This window comes from Taudactylus pleione, unplaced genomic scaffold (genome assembly GCF_031769625.1).
Source record: "Taudactylus pleione unplaced genomic scaffold, aTauple2 ptg000121l, whole genome shotgun sequence".
Classification (NCBI taxonomy): Eukaryota; Metazoa; Chordata; class Amphibia; order Anura; family Myobatrachidae; genus Taudactylus; species Taudactylus pleione.
Window position 1 is genome coordinate 10701361 of NW_028284523.1, and position 21200 is coordinate 10722560.

The 21200-nt window shown below is 45.2% G+C and overlaps 1 protein-coding gene across 1 annotated transcript in view; it reads right to left on the reverse strand.

The window, feature by feature from the left end:
* The window catches only part of CDH23 (cadherin related 23), a 1221584-nt gene that overhangs the window by 905920 nt on the left and 294464 nt on the right, over positions 1–21200 (reverse strand). Inside the window, exons 5-6 of the mRNA XM_088472189.1 lie at positions 19538–19585; positions 7296–7388 (exon numbers count right to left, since the gene is read on the reverse strand). Of these exons, the coding sequence (XP_088328315.1) occupies positions 7296–7388; positions 19538–19585 (141 nt within the window). The remainder of the gene's footprint in view (positions 1–7295; positions 7389–19537; positions 19586–21200) is intronic.

Below are 21200 nucleotides of genomic sequence, written 5' to 3' on the forward strand. Positions count from 1 at the left end.
CTTCGTCCATCTGCTGTTCCAGGGCGTCTGTGCGGGAGCCAAGATCTGCCAATTCAGTTTTAAATATTGTGAGCACCAATCTCATTTCTGACTGGATAGTCTTAGTAACAATAGCTATAATGTCTTTGGTTGTCAGAGCGGCATCCACAGAGGTATCTTCGTCTACATTGGAAACAATGTCTGCAATCGGGGTTTGGCGAGTTAGAGAACCAGATTTTTCCCATGCTCTGAGTATGCTAGGCTTGGGAGCGGCAGAGTTTTTGCGATTTTTGGGTGACATATTGGTATGACAAAACGGAATAATCAATCAACAAGTATGCCGAGATTTCCAGAGATGAGGAAGGGGAAAATTAGCGAATGGAAGCTGTATAGAGCGATGAATTCTCTAGGACAAGCGCAGGTCACAGCATGATTTATAAAAGAAAAAACATCTGGAGCATCATGACTAGATAAAAAGAAAGTCGGCTAATGGTGTATCCATCTATAAGGCAATGTATGAAAGCGGCACTAGATGGCGCTGCAATTCCACATTGCAGGAGATGAAAACGAAGCATCCAGACACTCCCCGATTCCGCGACCACGGCACCGGACATTCAGGACTGAGGGAGTTGTTATGGGCGGTGGTGGTGTACCATTTATGGCCCCCAAACGTGGCTCCAGTAGCCGGAAGGCGGAATGCCTGACCCTAGTTATTTACACTTCTATACCACAGTATTTTATTGATGGTCATCATTGTTACCACTTTAAGTTAGTTCAGCCACACAGACAAAATAAACTACAAAATTGTTAATAAGCAAAAATGTTGACCAGCTGATTACAATACAGAAATACAGATATAGATTTAGGAGCATAAGCATGCACTCCGCCCCGTGCACCACTATTCAACAGATTGATGTGTATAAGAATTAAGAATGCACGAACAACATGCAATTAAAGTATTGGTATGTATGTACACAAATTTAAAAAATAAATAAAATAAAAATGGCAACTCTATCCCCACGTTACACTGGATATTTCCTTCCTCATTCATTGAGCAGAGGCAATTATATACTTTTAGGCTGTAGAAACTGTCTGTAAAACTGGTCAATGGATAAATAACCCATATCAGGACATACTGTAGTAGGGATACACAAGACCATTGCTCATTAACATTAGCATAGTGCACTTCGCATTGTAACTTCCAGAAGAAGTCCATCCATTTTCTTCTTGCTGCAATAAACACTCTTTATGAGTCTTAGCATAGTGACCATTATCATCCATAGCCCAAAAACTGCGGGGGTATGCCAGATTGAGGGAATGGAGGATGATAAGTTAAACAAAATAAAATGGTGTAGACTTGAGGGCAAAATAACCAATACTTCCTTAAAACAGCAAAATACTTTTCTAACATTTGTTATATTTGTAATCTCTGGGGGAAATTTGTTGCTGTTAAACAGAGGAAAATTTAGCATGCAGATATAATCGTGGATAAAACAATTTTACATTACATTATTTTGCATAGGACATTCATGATTTCATTTAGCCTTAAGTTTTAGAGTGCTACGCCATCAATCTGTTTTCGATACTATCTTGGAGATTCTCACTTGTGATCTTGTTGGAGGCGATCAAAGTCATCGCTTGGTTGGCAGGGTGGTCATGTTTCATTAGCTTCAGATTAGATGACTGACCATTAGTAGAATTTGGTTAATGGCTTTTGTCATTGTATTTTGTATGGCTTGTAATTAGAATGGTTGATGAAGAGCTTAATTTTATTATACTCTAAATCTTGGTTTGCCAGAAAAAGTACTGTGCATTAATCTATTTTCAATGATTCTTGAACCTCTAGAGTGATACCTATGTCCATATTTCCTGTTTCTCTTCTCATAAAGCCCCATTATCACAATGTATGATATAAAATATTTTTGTTGAGTTTACTGTTCATGAAACAGGTACATTTATGCATATGAATCGGATATCATTTAAAAGTGGATTATATGAACAAAATTCTCAAGTTCAGAGGCCAACACAGCTCTGGATGAGAATAAGGTTAGTCTTTTGATCAAACTCTGCATGACTTCACAACCATTTCATCAATCAGTTGGTTCTGTGAGCAGTATCAAAAAGCACTTATTGTAGACTGGTAGATAGACAGCAGGAGAGATAGAATGAATGTCTCCTGAATGGTCAAATAATTTCCATTCAAGTTGGCCACTCAGAAGTGTGTAGCGTCTGCTTTCTGCTAGCTCAGCAATGGATTAAATAAATGAAAATGAAATATATTTATGACAAAATTATTAGTTGGTTGGAGATGTGTGAATAAATATTTATTTTATGAATTATTTAATTTTTAGCAACTCAAGAAGATTTTAAATTTTCTTATTCTTGTAACTTCTGTCTCTCGAAAAATATCTAACTACCTTTCCCTTAACTGAAATTTCCAACCCTGTATCCTTAACCAAAATGTCTCAAATCACCATCTCCCTTCGCTCAACCTCAAAATTCTCAATAAAACCTAACACCAAAACCTTATATCACCTATGAACACCAAAACCATTCTCCCTTTTCACTCCTATAATTAACCCAAACACACTATAATTAGACAGGTTAATATTATACTCAAAACCATTGTAATAATCCACTTCAGTGTCTTTTTATAATGGCCATAACGATGTTAATGCACTTTAAGAATGTTGGACCCAGGTTTGATTACTCTTAATTGCTGAGTACCTACAACTGCTCTTAAATTCTTATTAAATTCACTCTCTCAACAGTAATGTTCTACTGCTTCCAATTACATACTTTTGCAGAAACCTATGAACACAAAGAACCAACTGGGATGCTCTTGGCCAGCAATGACTCAATATTTTTTCTCTCTGTCTACAACATGTCACTGATGCGATGCTTTACAGATGTTTTAATATTATTATTTCTCACTTTAGTAATCAAGATTTGCCTGTATTTTGGAAAATGCAATTAAGCGACTTCTGAACAAAGTAATTGGTAACTTGCTGCCTTTGAAGATCCCTTCCCTTGTCCATTACTAGAATAGGGGTGTGACAGTTGCAATGGATACTTTTGCTTCAGTACATTTACAGTACAACTCCGCATACCACATGGAACTCACTTCCTCTCACTGTTTGAGAGGTCTCCACTCTAGAATCCTTCAAAAACAGACTCCAGACCGGTCATTTACTCAAGCATTCCCCTTAGTCCAAAAGCTTTGTTCTCTTTTCTGTTAAGTTTATTTTGTATCTTTTGTTTCTGTAAGAGCAAATGTAAAGTACAGGAAGTCCTATTGGGAGAAAGTGCTATATAAAGAACATTATATTATTACTCAAGTATCTCTCCAGTACACAGGTGAGGCAAGCATTGGGAGCCTGTACTTGGTTAATGTGAGCAATTGTAGAGCAGAGTACTTCACAAAAAGGATCACAAATGTCTCTTCAGTACTCAGGTGTGAAAAGCACTATGAGCCTATTCTTGGTTAATGTTCATGATTGTACAGCAGAGATACTGTATGTACCCTCAGCAAATAGTTCATTCAGGTCTTTCCGATACTTAGATTGGTATGCACTATGAGCTTGTCCTTTGTTATTGCTAGCACTTGTAGAGTAGAGATATGCACCACACAAATATATTTTTGGAACTAAGGTACGTCAAGTGGAGATGTGTTCCTCACCAGAAGGTTCACTAATATCACTCTGGTAGTAAGGCGGGTATTGGTTGAGTTTGTCCTTGGTTAATATTAGCGATTGTAGAGCAGACATATGTACTTCACTGAAAGGTTCATTAATGTCTCTCTGCTACTCAGGAGCAACAAGCACCATGAGCCTGTCCTCAGTAAATGTTTGATAGGATCACAAATATTTCTCTGTACACATGTGGGGCAAGCACTGTACTTGGTTAATGTGTGCTGATCCTAGGGTGCATCACACAAATACCTCACTCCTGTTTAGAGCTCTGAGATTTTGTCATTAATGACTGGAGGTTATGCAGTACTCCCCATGTTGGTCTTGTTTGAGAGACACCTGGTAGTTTCCTTAGATTGACGCTGCAGATCCCTCCACTGACTATCCAAATGCCACCTCTTGTGCTGACAGAACTAGGGGGTCTATGTACAGTACTAAGCCTTGGAGAGAGATAGAGTTAATGGAGCTAAAGTACAAACCAATCAGCTCCTGTCACTTTATAGTCTGTGTTTGAAAATTGACAGGGGCTGATTGGTTGGTACTTTATTTCCGTCCACACACTATCTCCATGGTTTAGTACATAGACCCCAATATCTGACAGGTGCTGACTCGTGATTTTATTTAGATTGTTGTTCTCACACAGACCGGAATCTCGCTAAGGTGGAGATTGACCAAATCTTGGAGAGAGATAAAGTGGAGAGAGAAAGTACTAGCCATTCAGCTTCTGTCATTTTCTAGGACAGTCTGTGAGAATTGAAATGACAATAAAAAGCTGATTGGTTGGTAGTTTAAGTATCTCCACTTTAACGATCTGCAGAATTTGATAAATCTCCCCCTAAAGTTGTAAGCCATTTGGCCCGAGGCTCCTTGCTTCCTAAACATTCACTTTAGCAGAACACCAAACATACTGTCAGCATCTGTGTTACCGTGGCTCCATCCATTTAGCTTTACGCAGTGTCCTGGGTTCTGCATTAACCCCAGCACTACTAACACTGATCCATAGGAGGCAGTGAGAGTTACATTTATGTCTATTTTAGGCTTTCATCATGAAATACAGTCAGCAATTAATTTAAACAAGCCTATTCAACAACCTGAAAAATAACCCTATCTCCAGCTAAACTGGGTGTTTTTGCCAGACGTAGGGCTTCTTTATATTTAACAAATAGTTACCTTCAGCAAAAACTCAGTGTGGGAAGGCTATTTATCAAAGATTGTGGTGTTACAAGAACCACCATAATTCTTCTTTTAGCATCTTCCAGACTGATAATATATAATGAAAAAATGCCTATTTTAAAAATAAAATCTCCAGGAAATATTAAAGCATTTTTTATTTTATTTTTTTTACCGTTTTTGTTTACCATTTAACTTTTTTCTTCAAGTAAGTGAAGCTGAAAGCACCAGATAGATACCAGGCTTCCAGTTCCACTGTGCATGCATTATCTTGCTAACAGATACACATACTTATATTCCTGGAGACTGGCACAGCACATTGCCAGCCAAATACCACCAACAATATATTATTGGCAGATTAAGATAACAGCTTTTTTTGTGAGTGTTATTTGCTACTTTAAGCAGAAATCGAAAACCAGCCTTAAGGTGGGTACTTGTGTACCCGCCGATGCGACCCACGTTCCCAGAGCCAACATATCGGGTGGTCCCTACACAAGGGGCGAGCCATTGCCCGACCATCCGATATGTCGACCCCCACTGCATAGGATCGTCAGCCGCATTGCCCGATCTTTCTGCATGTACAAAAAATCGGGAGCATGCAATGCATGATATAGTGCATACACACGGAACAATATTGCTGATTTATCGTTCCGATGCGTCGGGTCATTAGCAATTTCGTTCTGTGTATAAGGGCCTTTAAAGCTTATTGGTAATAAATAGGATTATATGGATCACATCAACATATTGTACTATCCAGAACATGCACCATCAAGAATATTCTTTCAGTACATTTGCATTGAGAAATATAGCAAATAATAAGCAGCGAGGAAGACTCTGTATTCATTCCAGCAAACGATTACTAAAACTGATATTCCTATCATGTAAGCCCATGGTGAGAAATGTATTTACTGAAGAATAATGACATGTCCCACAAACAGAGCATCATGCAGCAGGATAGCACACAGCGACAGTCTGTTTAGGAAACACGCTTGTGTGATCCATGCTGAACAAAGTAGAAATAACTGCAAATAAATTGGCAGAAGCAGCTAAGTGATTAGATCCTGGCAAGCTGGGTCAATGATGAGATCTGTACAGTTGCCCTGTTCCAGTTATTTTGCTTCCAAATGAAAACTACAGTTAAAATTAAGGTTGCAGCTATACACTAGTAATCTCATAAGAGTTGTGGATACATTTTATATCCTTTTCACTTGTACAGAACACGAAAACTGAAAATGCTTATATAAAAGATCTATGTTGATGGCAAAGATATCTTAAAGTGGTAAACTAGAAATAAACACATTTTATGTAATTTTGATCAGGGATGTGCAGTCATGATAGGCAGAGCCTCCCCTGTCACACTCCCTGTCAGACTGCAGAGTTTTGATAATAAAGTATTATAATAATACAAAGAAGATATTTATAACTTATAAATATCTTCTTTGTATTAATCTGATTATTCTTATAGTCAAAACTCACCAAAATTGCAGCACTCCCTGGAAATACAGGAAGAGACGAGAGATGAGGTAGTAAGAGCTCAGCCTCAGCCTCACCTCAGACACTGACTGGAGCTGTGGGCTGGGCCATGAAGCAGCCAATAAAACACAGAAAAAAAGAGCTAATGGAGGCATGCCTCACTGTGAAGGGTTGTGCCTTGAGCTCTGAAGAACAACTCTGACAATCAGGTGACCAGTCCAGGAAGTACTCAGGCATCAGAGCTCATCAGCAGCACTGAGGAGGGAAAAAACTTGGCATATGCAGGCAGAGGAAAAAAAGGTGAAGAGGGTCCGTTGCTAGGAAGAGATCTGTGTGTGTGGGGGAAATCTTTTGTGCTATAGGAGGATCTTCTGTGCTAGTGAGAAATATGTGTGACGGGATTTCTGCTACAGGGAATATGTGTGTGTGTGTGAGGGGATCTGTATGTGTGTGTGTGTGTGTGGTGGGGGGGAGATCTGTACAAGTGGGGAAGGTTAATAATATATGTGTGTGTAAATCTGGCTCTGATACTAGCCAGTGTCTCCCATCCATTCACCTCACATCCCTGATTTTGATGATCAACTTACATTTGAAAAAAACACTTTGGATTGTTGTAAACCATAAAACTAAAATGCTTGCTTTCATCACTTTAACTTTTGTGCTGGACCAAACAAATCTTACAGCTAATTGGTTAATATGGACACTGTATATTGGCACCATGTTTTGCCATTATACTCACTTAGCCTGCAATTGCCTGATGTGTAAACACATTTTCTGAGTTATGTTATGTGGCAACATTAACGCTCTCTTTAAAATAATATTGAACAATGTAAAACTTCACAATTAAGGTACATTTACGCTTGCATTAAGCTAGCAGCAGCGTCAATGTAAATCATTCATTACAGAACACAACATAGTATGTCTAATTAATAGCAAGCTGAGCCATTGATAATAATAAGTGATCTAATGTAGTTACATACATACCTCTGCAATTCGCACTGTGTATGGCTGGCCGTGGAATGTTGGAGCATTATCATTGACATCACCAACTTGGATGCTTACTTTGCCTTTGATAACCTAAATATTAACAAGAAAAAAGCATGTTAGGTCTCATTCCTTAGTTCCTTCATCTTAGTTGTCAATACTTCAAAACAGTTTCTAGGAACACTTTATTGCTAAGCAGGGGCATCTAAGCATGACACATGTAACACAGTTTTGGTGGATCCAAGAACATTGCAATCCCCATCATCATAATTCATAACATTTACAATATATCTCTAAGTAATATCAACTTCAACAAAAAAAAACATTTTAAGATCTGCAACTCACAGGCAGAAGAACAGGAATTATATTGTGCAATTGGTCAATAGTGAAAAATAGGGTCAAGTTCAGGGACAATTCTCAGAAACCTCAGAAACAGTAGCGAGGTTATGAACAGAGGCTGAGAAAGAAAAATTGTCAGATTAAGGCTTTACATTTCTTCTCAGATTGTTTCCACTGTTTACCCTAGTTAGTTACCACAACATTAATTAACTTCCTATTCATCATGACATAAAAATCACTAGTGATAATTATATTTGAAACTCTCTTCGAGTTTAAAAAATGTTTTGGAGGCATTCATCCTGCCTGCCTAACAAAAGTATCACCTCCGAAAAGCTGCTCTTTTTTCGGAGTTGCTTTTCGGAAAAATGATACTTTTCCCCTGCAGCTGAGGTATCCACAAGGATTACCTCACAGCTGCAAGTCTCTCCCCCACTCTCTAATCCCCCGTTGTGCTTCACCTCCTCTCCCCACGTCCTCAGATGTCCCATCCGGCCACAAACCTTCCCCCCCCCTTCCCCTGAGGAGCAGCCTGTGAAAATTTTCAGGGATGGACGCCATTTTAGGATGGGGTTCAGTAACACAATCAAGTTCTGGAAAAAATGATTTTTTCGGAACTTGATGAATGGCCCTGACACTTAATTTTTTACAAAAGCAGGTGAAAATTAACATATTCACATACTTTTGTAAAAATTAAGTGATGATGAATAGGCCCCTCAGTGGGAGATGTATCAAACCTTTTAAAGTGAACGAATGGAGAAATTACCCATAGCAACCAATCAGATTACACCGATCATTTTATGATGTATGTACTAGATAAAATATAGATAGAAGCCGATTGCTTCTCCACTTCCTCTCCCCTTAGGCATTATATGATGTATCCACTTTAGGCTTCCTTGTTGTTTGACCCTCTCATTTTGATAACTCATGCCTGCAGTCCACCATATACTCTTCTTGTTTTGGTTATTCCTTCTCTGCCACCAGTTTTGACAGCAGCTTGTTGTTTTATCCTTGTTTGCTGCCCACCCTGACCACAGTTTGTGACCTTTGACTATTCTGGTAAACGCCTGAACAGAATATGGTTTGCATCTAACTATTCTTGCCAAACAATTGTTGTATAACTTATTTTTCCTTGTACCTGCACAGGGATCTAGTCTATGTTTGTATGCACCAGTCCTTACCAGAGCACACTTTGGGGTAGATTCTGAGTCTTACAGTCTCTGGGCCTGATTGAGCTAGGATAGCAACTGCGATTACAAACGCAATCGGACAATTGCTACATTCTGCGCATGCATCGCAGTGTGTGCGTGAACACTCCACTGTGACTATGCAGACCCATTGCAGAGTAATTGACAGGAAGAACCATTTGGGGGGGGGTGGTCGGCAAAATGCCTGCGTGCCAGTTGAACGCCATTGCAGGGGTGTGCATAAATTAGCCACTGCGATGCAGGGGCAAATGCAGGATATTTAAGGGGTGCGGGGGGGTTCTATTTACACACATCCATACACATATACATACAGTATACACACACAAGCATATATTATATATATACAAATGCATATAGATATGCACACACATACATATGTCACACACACACACACACACACACACACACACACACACACACATATATATATTACACTGCGATTCACAGGTCAATTGGGAGGCGGCGGGACCAAATGACGCAATTCAAATGGAATTGCATTATATTGGCTCCGCCTCCTCCCTATTGACCCATGAATCACGGCATTTTGCAGTTTGGGGACTGGGCTTTATAATATGGTACGCGCTTGTCTCATCTGTCAGGGGGCGTTTCGGGGTACTCAGAAACCCCCCCCCTCCTGTGTGTGCTACTGCAATGCCATATGCAGCTTGTGTACTCACTGTGTGCAACAAGGTTAGCAATTACTGAGTAGGGTCAGAGCTTGTCCAAGTGTGCATGAGGCTGCGATTGTACTCTATGTCACCGATGGTTTTGCAGTCTAAGTATTACGGATGTGTGAGGTAAGGTGGGCCATCCTTATGTTGTGCTGCGATAGCATAGCGATCACAGGGGATTAGTATATCTTCGCAGTGAGACTGCATGTGTAATCGCTATTGGCATCACAGTTGTGATCCGTACTGAATCAGGCCCTCTGTGCACAGAAGCAAATGGTGACTTTTAGCATACAGGGCATGCCCAGAGGCAAATTTATGCATTTTTACATATCTGATTCGGAAGGAAGTTGGCCGGATATATCTTGCAGTGAAATTGGGTGTATTGGGGTGGCAATTGGGAAGCAACAATGCAAATGCTCGCAACTGCCCAGACTTTTGGGAGTGTCATGGTCATAGACATGTATCTAAAATAGTGATGAGCGGGTTCGGATTTCTGAAATCCGAACCCCCCCAATCCGAGCCGGGAACAGAGTCCGGCTCAGGTTTTCCTGCCTGACTCTGAACTGAAATTGAGGCAAAATGTCTTCATCCCGCCTTCCGGATCTCGTTGGTTTTGGATTCTATAAAAGGTCCCCGTGTCGGTGCCATTTCTCACTCCGACTGTGGACAGTGAAGAGGGAGGGTGGGAGCTAGGGCTGGCTGGGCTGTGTTGTGCTGCTATTGTCCATAGGGGCTGAGACCACTCAGTCCATAGGGGCTGGCTGGGCTGTGTTGTGCTGCTGCTGTCCATAGGGGCTGGCTGGGCTATGTTGTGCTGCTGTCATAGGGGCTGGCTGGGCTGTGTTGTGCAGTCAGTTGTCCATAGGGGCTGTGTCCACACCAAAGTGTATAGGGGCTGGCTGTGTTGTGCAGTGTCCAATAAAGGCTGTAGTCCTAAAGGAGTGGTGTAGTGTTGTCCAGGAGGTGATCTGTCCATCAGGGGTGCTCTCCCAAAGTGCACTCCAAAAAAAAAATTTTTTTTTCTGTGTTTGTGAATTGTGTGTGCAGTAGCTGCATGTGCAGCAAGTAACGCCAAGCGTGCGCCTGTGTCATAAATCAAGGGCCGGCTGGCTTCTCCGTTAAAGGGTGCTGTAACCCCCAAAGTGCACTCCAAACAAATAAAAAAATATTTTTTTCTGTGTTTGTGAATTGTGTGCGCTGTAGCCACACGTGCATCAACAAAAGTAGCGCCAAGCACGCGCCTGTGTCATAAGTCAAAGGCCGGTTTGGACATCTGGTCCGGACTGAAGGACGTGCCAACAATTTCTGACATGTCTACTGTCACTGCATATGATACTGTCACCACTGACAGAATGGTGGAGGATTACATTGGTGACAGCATCCAAGTAGGCATGTCAGACAGTCCGTACCTGTACTGGCAGGAAAAAGAGGCAATTTGGAGGCCCCTGTACAAACTGGCTCTATTTTACCTGAGTTGCCCACCCTCCAGTGTGCACTCCGAAAGAGTGTTTAGTGCAGCCGGGAACCTAGTCAGCGAAAGGCGTAGGAGGTTGCTTCTACAAAATGTGGAGAAGATGATGTTCATAAAAATGAATTATCAACTCTTCCAGGGAGACTAGCCTCCAGAACGTACAGAGGGACCTGTGGTGATGGATTCCAGCGGGGACGAATTAATACTCTGTGAGGATGAGGATGTACACAACACTGAAGAGGGTGAAGAATCGGTGGATGAGGAGGATGAGGAGGATGAGGACGACATCTTGCCTCCATAGAGCCAGTTTCTGCAGGGACAGATTAATTGCCTGCTTGTTTTGTGGGGGCCCAAACGAACCAATCATTTCAGTCACAGCCGTGTGGCAGACCCTGGCGCTGAAATGATTGGTTTATTAAAGTGTGCATGAGTTGTTTATACAGCACTAGCAAGGACAGGGCCACAACTAGGGGGGGGCTAGAGGTGCACGTGCACCGGGAGGGGATTGCGGGGGGGGTGAAAAAGCAGACTCTGCCATCTGAAAATGGCCGCCGCCGAAGAGGAGACTAATGCTAGAGGTCCTACTGGACCTCTAGTGTCTGTTAGCAGAGCGCAATGCACACAGCGTTCCCAGAAGTGCCGGGAACGCTGGCGCTGCAGGGAGAGGATGCTGAGAGCTGCATCTTCTCCCTTCAAACCCCCCTGGCAACGAGCATAAACCCCCCTGGCTGAGCATAAACCCCCATGGCAACGACCATGGAACCCCATGGCAACGAGCATGGAACCCCATGGCAATGAGCATGGAACCCCTGACAACAAGCATGAAACCCCCTGGCAATGAGCATAAATCCCCTGACAACAAGCATGAAACCCCATGGCAACGAGCAGGTAATTTTAAAGTAATTAGAAGCATTACTGTGGGGCATAAAATGGTGTCGGGCAAATATGTAAGTGGCACTTTGGTAATAGGCATTACAGTGTGTGGCATAATGTGTAATGGGCATTATGGTGTATGGAATAATGTAAGTCACTATACCAGGGACGTCTGAGTAATGCACTGCCTTATGGAGGAGCAAGGACAAAAATCCAGGTACGGGAAGGGAGGGGGGCACAAAATTGCTGCCTTGCACCGGGTGACAGATATCCTAGTTTCGGCCCTGGCAAGGACAATTCCATCTTGCACCTTTTTTTTTTCTTTGCATTATGTACTGTTTGGGGCCTAGTTTTTCAAACTGCCATCCTGTCCGCCACTGCAGTGTCACTCCTAGATGGGCCTAGATGCTTGTGTGTGTATACTGTTTGTGCCACCCACTCGTGTCGCTTAGCATAGTCATCCAGCTACCTCGGTGCAACCTTTTGGACATAAAACACTATTGTGAGGTGTGAGGTCTTCAGAATAGACTGGAAATGAGTGAAAAACATGAGATATGGTAAGAACTTACCTTTGTTATCTCTGTTTCTACGAAGTCCATAGGGTCCACAGGGTGACCTTGGGGTATAGCTGGATCCTGGATCCTCGGGCACCACGGAGTTAAAGCTTTTAGCTGCTCCCTGGATGCACTTGGGTCCAACCTCCCCTATACCCTGCCCCCGAGCCACGGGCACCTCAGTTGGTAAGCAGCCCAGGCCGGAGGAGGAGACGAAACAGAGAGAAGGAAGACTGGAACACACAAGAACCATACTCACAGAAAAGGGAGACGGAAAACCAGTGACCAGTCACAGAGCCCATAAGAAGCCAGGTGCGTCAGGCCGGGTGCCCTGTGGACCCTATGGACTTCGTAGAAACAGAGATAACAAAGGTAAGTTCTTACCATATCTCTTGTTTTCTACTTCAGGGTCCATAGGGGTCCACAGGGTGACCTTGGGGATGTCCCAAAGCAGTCCAACTAAGGGCGGGGACGCTCCTGTGCTGATAGGAGAACCCGGCGCCCAAAGGATGCATCCTGAGAGGCAAAGGTGTCAAACGCATAGAACCTCAAAAAGGTTTGAATGGAAGACCAGGTGGCCGCCTTACATAGCTGAACAGCAGAGGCGCCACGGCTAGCAGCCCAAGAAGGGCCCACAGACCGAGTGGAATGAGCCTTAACAGAGGCTGGAACAGGTAAACCCTCCTGCATATAAGCCTCAATAATAACAGAACGAAGCCAACGGGCTAGAGTCTGTTTGTTGGCAGGCCAACCCCTCTTGTGAAAACCAAAGAGGATAAACAAAGAATCCGACTTCCTCACAGAACTAGTCTGGTCCACATAAACCTGGAGAGCACGGACAACGTCTAAGGAAGTCTCCCCAGCCGAAAGATCAGGCGACTGAAAGGCTGGTACAACAATTTCCTGATTAATGTGGAACCTGGAAACCACCTTAGGCAGGAAATCAGGACGAGTGCGAAGCACCGCTCTCTCCTAATGAAAAATCAGAAAAGGGGGACAACAAGAAAGCGCCCCCAAATCTGAAACTCTCCTGGCAGAAGCAATTGCCAAGAGGAAAACAGTCTTAAAAGTTAGCCACTTGAGCTCCACTGACTCCAAGGGCTCAAAAGGCGGACCCTGTAAGGTCCGAAGAACCACCGCCAAATACCACGGGGCCACAGGTGGCACAAAGGGAGGCTGGATTCTTAAAACTCCCTGGAAAAAGGTGTGTATGTCCGGCATAGCAGCGATCCTGCACTGGAACCACACCGACAGAGCAGACACGTGCACCTTCAGTGAGGAAAGACGTAATCCTAAATCCAATCCCGACTGAAGGAAAGCCAGAATACGCGAAACCCAGAACACCTGGGGATCATATTTTCTGGCCTCGCACCACTGAAAGTAAGTGTGCCACACTCTGTGATAGATCCTCGCGGAAGCAGGCTTGCGCGCCCTCAGCTTGGTGGTAATAACGGAGCTAGAAAAGCCCCGAGACCTCAGGACGGCTGTCTCAAGAGCCACGCCGTCAAAGATAGTCGACCCAGATCCGGGTGAAGACAGGGCCCCTGAGACAACAGGTCCCGCCGTTGAGGTAGGAGGTACAGAGCGTCGATGGACAAGCTCCGCAGATCGGAGTATCGCGGCCTTCTGGGCCACGCTGGAGCCACCAGGATCAGTGTGCCTCCGTCCTGTTTGAACTTGCGCAGGACCCGAGGCAGCAGAGATATCAGAGGGAACAAGTAAGCCAGTTGAAACAGCCATCTCACCGACAGCACGTCTATCAGACTTGCGCCTGCGTCCCTTGTCCTTGACCCGTACACGGACAGCTTGTGATTGTGATGGGACGCCATCAGGTCCAGCTCTGGCAGCCCCCACTTGTCCACGAGCAGTTGGAATACCTCTGGATGAAGCGACCATTCCCCGGGATGCATGTCGTAACGGCTGAGGAAGTCTGCCTCCCAATTGAGGACTCCTGGGATGAAAACTGCCGAGAGAGCTGGAAGATAGCGCTCCACCCAAGCCAGGATGCGGGACACCTCCGACATCGCAGCTTGACTGCGAGTCCCTCCCTGGTGATTGATGTACGCCACCGTGGTGGCGTTGTCTGACTGCACCTGAACAGCCCTTCCGTGAAGAGCAGTGCCGGACGACTGCAGGGCTCTGTATACTGCCCTCAGTTCCAGGATGTTGATGGGAAGAATCGCTTCCTCCGCCGACCAACGACCCTGAAGTGACAAGGAGCCTGTCACCGACCCCCAACCCCGGAGACTGGCATCTGTCGTGAGCAGAACCCATTCCGGGATCCAAAAGGGGCGCCCCTCTAGGAGATGAGCTGTCTGCAGCCACCAGGCTAGGGACAGACGCACCTCCGAGGACAACACCAGCATCTGAGAGCGGATCCTGTGTGGCAATCCGTTCCATTCCGAAAGAATCAGCCCCTGCAGGGGCCTGGAATGGAACTGGGCAAACTCCACCATGTCGATTGCTGACACCATGGACCCCAAAACTCTCATTGCTGAGTGCACAGACACTCTGCCACTGCTCAGACAGCCGTGAATCCGCAGCTGTAAGGAGGAGACCTTCTCTGGAGTCAGAAAAATCCGTTGCTGACGAGAGTCCAGCAGGGCCCCCAAATGAACCATCCACTGTGATGGGATGAGGGAGGACTTCTTCCAGTTGATCAACCAGCCATGCGCCTGTAGACAAGCGACCGTCAGGTGGAGATGCTGGATCAGTACCTCCGGGGAGCTCGCCAGCAAGAGGAGGTCGTCTAGATACGGTAGCAACTGTATCCCCTGGCTCCGAAGGTGAGCCGCCATGACCGCCATCACCTTGGTAAATACCCTTGGTGCCGTGGAGAGACCAAAGGGTAGAACCCTGAATTGGTAGGGGTTGTGAAGAATAGCAAACCGCAGAAACCGTTGGTGCGATGTTGCTATAGGCACATGGAGGTAGGCGTCCTGGATATCCAGGGAGACCATATAATCCCCCAGTTCCATGGCCAGAATGATGGAATGCAAAGTTTCCATCCTGAATTTTGGAACCCTGAGAAACCTGTTCAGGGACTTCAAATTGAGGATGGGGCAATGAGAGCCATTGGGTTTCTGCACCAGAAACAGCATAGAGTAATACCCCCTCCCACATTGAGACTGTGGTACGGGTATAATGACCCCCGCCGTCAGCAAGGCCTCTATGGCTTCCTGAACCTGCAAGGCCTTGGTTTTGTCCTGAGAAGGACTTGTGCAAAAAAAACTGGCGAGGCGGCCTGTGCCGAAAAGACAGGGCGTACCCCTGGGAGACCACTTCTCACACCCAGGCATCCGTGGTGGTATTGTGGCAGCACTGGGCGATTTGAAGAAGTCGGCCTCCCACTCTGGGGTCCCCCAGAGGGAGGCCCGTCCCATCACGCAGAAGGCTTATCTTCTTGCTTGGAAGAAGGGCGCCTAGCACTCCAAGCTTGCTTCTTTGGCTTTGAGGCGGTCTTGGGTGCGGACTGGGAGGAAGGCTGACTTGGATTTTGCCAGGGTATCTACTATTTTGTCCAGGTCCGGACCAAATAGTAATTCTCCATTAAAAGGTAAGGCCTCCAAGCCTTTCTTTGAATCCGCGTCTGCTCTCCAAGACCGCAACCACAAGGATCTACGAGCAGACACTGCTGCTGCCGAAACCCTAGAGGTCAACAGGCTAGCATCCAAAGATGCTTCTCCAATGTAGGAGGCGGCATCTCTCATCTGTCCTAACAACGCCCTCTGGACGTCCGGAGCTTCATCCGTAAACGTGTCCTCCAAGGCGTTGGCCCACCCCTCAATGGCCTTGGCCACCCAGGAGATTGCCATGGACGGCCGGGCTACAGCCCCTGAGAGGGAATAAATAGACTTTAGACAAGTCTCCACATTCCTGTCCGTAGGATCCTTCAGCGAGGATATAGACGGCAATGGCAAAGTAGCACTCCTGATGAGGCGTGTTACATGTGAATCGACTGCAGGCGGAGTTTCCCATTTCTTACAATGCGCTTCCGGGAATGGATAATTGGACGCCAAGCGTTTCTGTGGCAGGAATCGCTTACTGGGCGTCTGCCAGGCCACCGCCATGTGATCAGTCAACTGATCAGACAAGGGGAACGCTGCAGAAGAAACCTTAGCTTTTTTAAAACTAGGATACCTCGACTTAGGAGCGGGTGCCTCATCCTCAATCAGAAGAATTGGACAACAGCCCACAATATGGCACCGTGTAGCACACAACTGTATGTGACGGACACTCACAAATACGTGATCTATATAAGTGAGGTCAGTAGAAACGCCCTTCCCCCGCACACCTGTAGGGCTTGTAGGAGAAGGAAAGGGATAGGTATAGGCTGACAGTAAGTAGAAAAAAGACACAGACAGGCAGCACTAGCAAAAGTCACATACCATGCAGGAAGATATACTCACTGCACCTTTCCACTACAATCAACCTCCCAGATTCAGTGTCTGGGAGGGCTATAGTGCTGTGTACACTGTCCTTGTTGGGGGAGAGGTACACAGGGGGACCGGTCCGTGTGCTCCCTGAAGATCTGCGCTGCCACTTGAAGAAAATGGCCACTGGAGACCTCAGAGGAGGAGTGGCCGAGTAACTGCAGCTCAGCAATGCCAGACTCCGTGCTGAAAGGCGCGCTGAGCTGAGGGGAGGAGCCGCTAGACAGGGAAGGCTTCCTCCCCTGGCTAGCATATTTAACCCCCGGGTTGCCGGCATCCCGCTTGCCGCGATATTAACCCTGGTGGTCTAGTGGTCTGGCAGGGTATGCCTCCGCTGGAGGGGGGGCCCGCCGCCACCGCTAGCGCCCCCGGTCTGTCCCCTAGAACCGGGGGCATGGGACTGCATTTTTAAAAGGAACCCGTGCACCGCCGCTAATCAGCGGTGCGCGGCTTACCTTGATCTCCCCGGCGTCTCCGGCAGCAGTCCCGGGGGAAGCCAGAGTCCGGCTAGTACAGACTCTGGCTTCCCCCGCCGCGATCCCCAGTTCAGTGCTGGCGTCGCGGCGCCAGCAGGGAGAAGGAGCGGCAGCATGGGCGTCTGTACAGACAGCCCACCGCTGCTGCTCTAGAGAAAAACTCATAGTAAAAAAAGGAAATTAAACTAAGTTAAATAAAAAGCTTTAGGGGGCTGCTCCTGCAGCCCCCCCCCCCCCGCAGGGTGACCCGACTCTGGCCGGGCACCATCTTAAACTGAGGTGCCTGTGGCTCGGGGGCGGGGTATAGGGGAGGTTGGACCCAACTGCATCCTGGGAGCAGCTAAAAGCTTTAACTCCGTGGTGCCCGAGGATCCAGGATCGAGCTATACCTCAAGGTCACCCTGTGGACCCCTATGGACCCTGAAGTAGAAATGAATGTTATTGAGGTTAATAATAGCATAGGAGCAGAAAAACCCACAAATTCTATGATTTTAGCTGTTTTTTTGCTTTTTTTAAAAAAAATACAGATCCAAAACACAAAACCCAGAACCCAAAACACGGAAGGGTGGTTTTGGCAAAACCAATCCAGATCCAAAACACGAAGAAAGATCCAGATCCAAAACAAAAACACGAAAAGTGGCCTGTACACACCCCTAATCTAAAAGCTCCATATGATTCTGATACGGAGCCACTGTAAAGGGAAGCGGTTTCTGATGGATCTCTTGCACCTAGTATGGGGGTGGTGCAAGTGCCGATACTAATGATGATGGTTGCAGTGATAGGTATAAAATCAGTGGCTTCTTGCTTGATGATGCACTAATCCTCACATGAGCTGAGCTTATGCTACTTACACAATAAGGTCTATTTCTGGTGGAACTCAACTTCACTTGTTAAACATTACAAAAAATTAACACTGCTAAAAAAGAACATGCAAGTTGTTAGAAATTCCAACCGTTCAATGACTGAGGTGCAGCCTGGCATTCAGAGGGTGATTCAGAGGTGGACATAGTTGCAGTGGCAGCTGTATCTTATGTCACAGCCACTACTGCACCTTTATTGTAATGCGGTGGTTGCTGGGCATCCTATTGAGGCACCCACCAGCTGCGGTGCGAAACTGCCAATGGGAGCAGTGGCGGATTTTACCTAGGGGTTGTGAGGCTACACCCAGTAAAATCCTCCACTTCAGTGAGCCAGTGCAGTCTGTGACTGCACTGGCTACACTGTGACTGGAAGTGGCTTCCTATTGGAAGCACCACCTGCCAGTCATGCACAGGACAGGCAGCCCTAGAGGAAGGTGTCTCCTCCCTCTGGGACTGCTATTCCGGGCTGCCATAAGCAGAGAGCGGCTTCCAGTGGAAGTCACTGCTCTGCCTTTCGGGTAGCCCTACCAATGCAGCCCAGAGAAGCTGGTCTAATGTTATACGCATGCGCGGGCATACCACCGCTCATGCACAAGTCCTGGTGCTTGACGTTCATTGTGCAGGCGCCAGGACCAGAAGCAGCGGCAGCCCCCCCTCAGGTAAGAGGGCAGGAGCCGCTGCTGAATGGGAGTATAGAAAAGTAATATCATGGATCTGTGTGCAATTTCAATCGGCGTTTCGTTACGGTAATCTTCAGGACGCATGCACAGTGCCGCTCGGACACATCACATGTGCAGAGGGAAACCATCGGCCACTTGGCTTCCCTGCGTCACCTCCTCAGTCTTATTGTGCGTTTAATGGGGTAGAAATATGCTGAAAATACTTCAAGGATTGTTTGCACTAAATGTATGGGGGGAGATGCACTAAAGCCTTGGAGAGTGATAAAGTTGAGAGTGATAAAGCCAATCAGCTCCTGTCAGTCTGCAGGCTGTGTTTGACAGTTTGGGGCTGATTGGTTGGTGCTTTATCACTCTCCAAAAGCTTAGTGCATCTCCTCCCTTGTCTTTTAATAGAATCCAGATGACAAGCATTGGCCACACCTCTTCTTCCCCTTACATTAAATAAATGCGTTAATAAGACAACATGGCTAGCTCTAAGAACAGACTTTCTTTCCTGCCCAACCTTATATTTAAATCGGTCATGTGTCTTTGTGCAGTGTTGTCCCTGCTGGCAGCATTTACACTGGAGACATTGTAAATCACTTTTCTCCACCCTACTATCACACCTCGTCTTATCGTGTTCTGTTTAACCATTCATAAATTGTTATGCCATGAAATGAAAAAAAAAAAGTCATACATACCCCCTGGCTATCACTGACAGAAAATTCAACTGTGAATTCTGATTTAGTCTGAAATGAAACGGGAAACAAAATAACACGATTAGAAATAGTGCTTATCTTCTGACACCAGTGCTTTGGATTTTAGCTAAAAGCATAATTACATGCAAGATTCTCTTGGGAGAGGGGCAAAGGAGGAACCAGGAGTACAATTACAGACGTATTTCCAAAATATGGCATCATTTGCATATCAATTACCGCCTGCACAGAGTTTGAAGTATTAAGTGTGCTCTTTAATCACACGGTATGTATGCAAGTGACCAATCATTACTGGAGGAGGACACTTCTACAAACATTAAGTTATTATATGGATACATTTCGGTACCATGACACTGGAAATTGTAAAGTATGTGCTTTCATAACAAATGAATTATATCATGCACAAAATATGTAAATTTTTGAAAACAGTAAACAGTGTGAATTCAAAGATGTGCTTGAAATATACATGTACGAGTATATCTGGATAATGAGAACAGTTGTAGCACATGCTAAAAAAAAAAAAAAGCTGGTTTATGAAATATATAATGTGACAATACAATATTGACTGTAAGGAAAACTAATTTCTTCTTGAACTTGTGGTTCTTAATTTGAAATGTATTTATACTTCAAGGGCGGAGAGTACCCTAGCTCCCAGAGAATGGGAAACACCTTGGAAAGTAATATACGTATGGGCACTGTACTGCTAGTGAACAACAGGGCCATAACTAGGGTAGTGCGACCTATGCCCTGGCATAGGGCACTGCGGGGCAGGGGGCGCTGTTTGGACCTGTTAATTTTCCCGTTTATTATCATTCTCACTCGTAGCTTCCTCTTCTTTTATCCCCAGCATCTCCTGGCCTCCCCTATCTCATCCCTGGCCCGTCCCCATGGCCTTTTTTCAGGTGCACTATCTTATGTCCCTACTTATAAATGGGGGGGGTGGGGGGGGCGCCAATGCTCTCTCTGGCACAGAGCACAAAAAAGTCTAGTTACGGCTCTGGTGAACAAATATGTGTAAGGCATGTGTATGATCGATCAATGAATATTAGAGAAGAGGCCTATAAAACTGTATGCCTTGATCCAGCTATGTACAGATATCTAAAAATCAGCAACATTGAGGCTGTAACAGATGCCAGTACAGTATATGTTAAATATGAAGCAAATGACATCAGTGTTGGAGACTAGTGATCTTAATAAATCCGCCCCTTAACTCCCGATAGCAACATAAATTCAGTGCGTCAGACATAGGCACTGCAAGTTCTAAGAACTATATTCTTCTAGTTAACAGGGGAAAATAGAAGCTTATTAAGCAGAAAAAAAGTTCAAAATTATGAAAATAAGTAAAAATGCACCAAATAGAGTTGTGTCCTCAAATACCTAGCCTTAATACGCCACCTGGCGCGAGAGACACCTGGCGCAGTGAGCCACGATGATCGGTGTACCGTCTTTCACTCGAATGTGCATCTTAATCACAATTTGATGTGAGAAATTGCTTCACGAGAGGGCAAATTGCTTAATGAGAATTTGATATATATTGAATATGTATATGAAGCACAATGGAACATGGCGTGAATAAAGCTGTTGCTGCTGCATTGTAACACTTCGCATACAGATTCAGACTCAGGGGTCTATTTACTAAGCCTTGGAG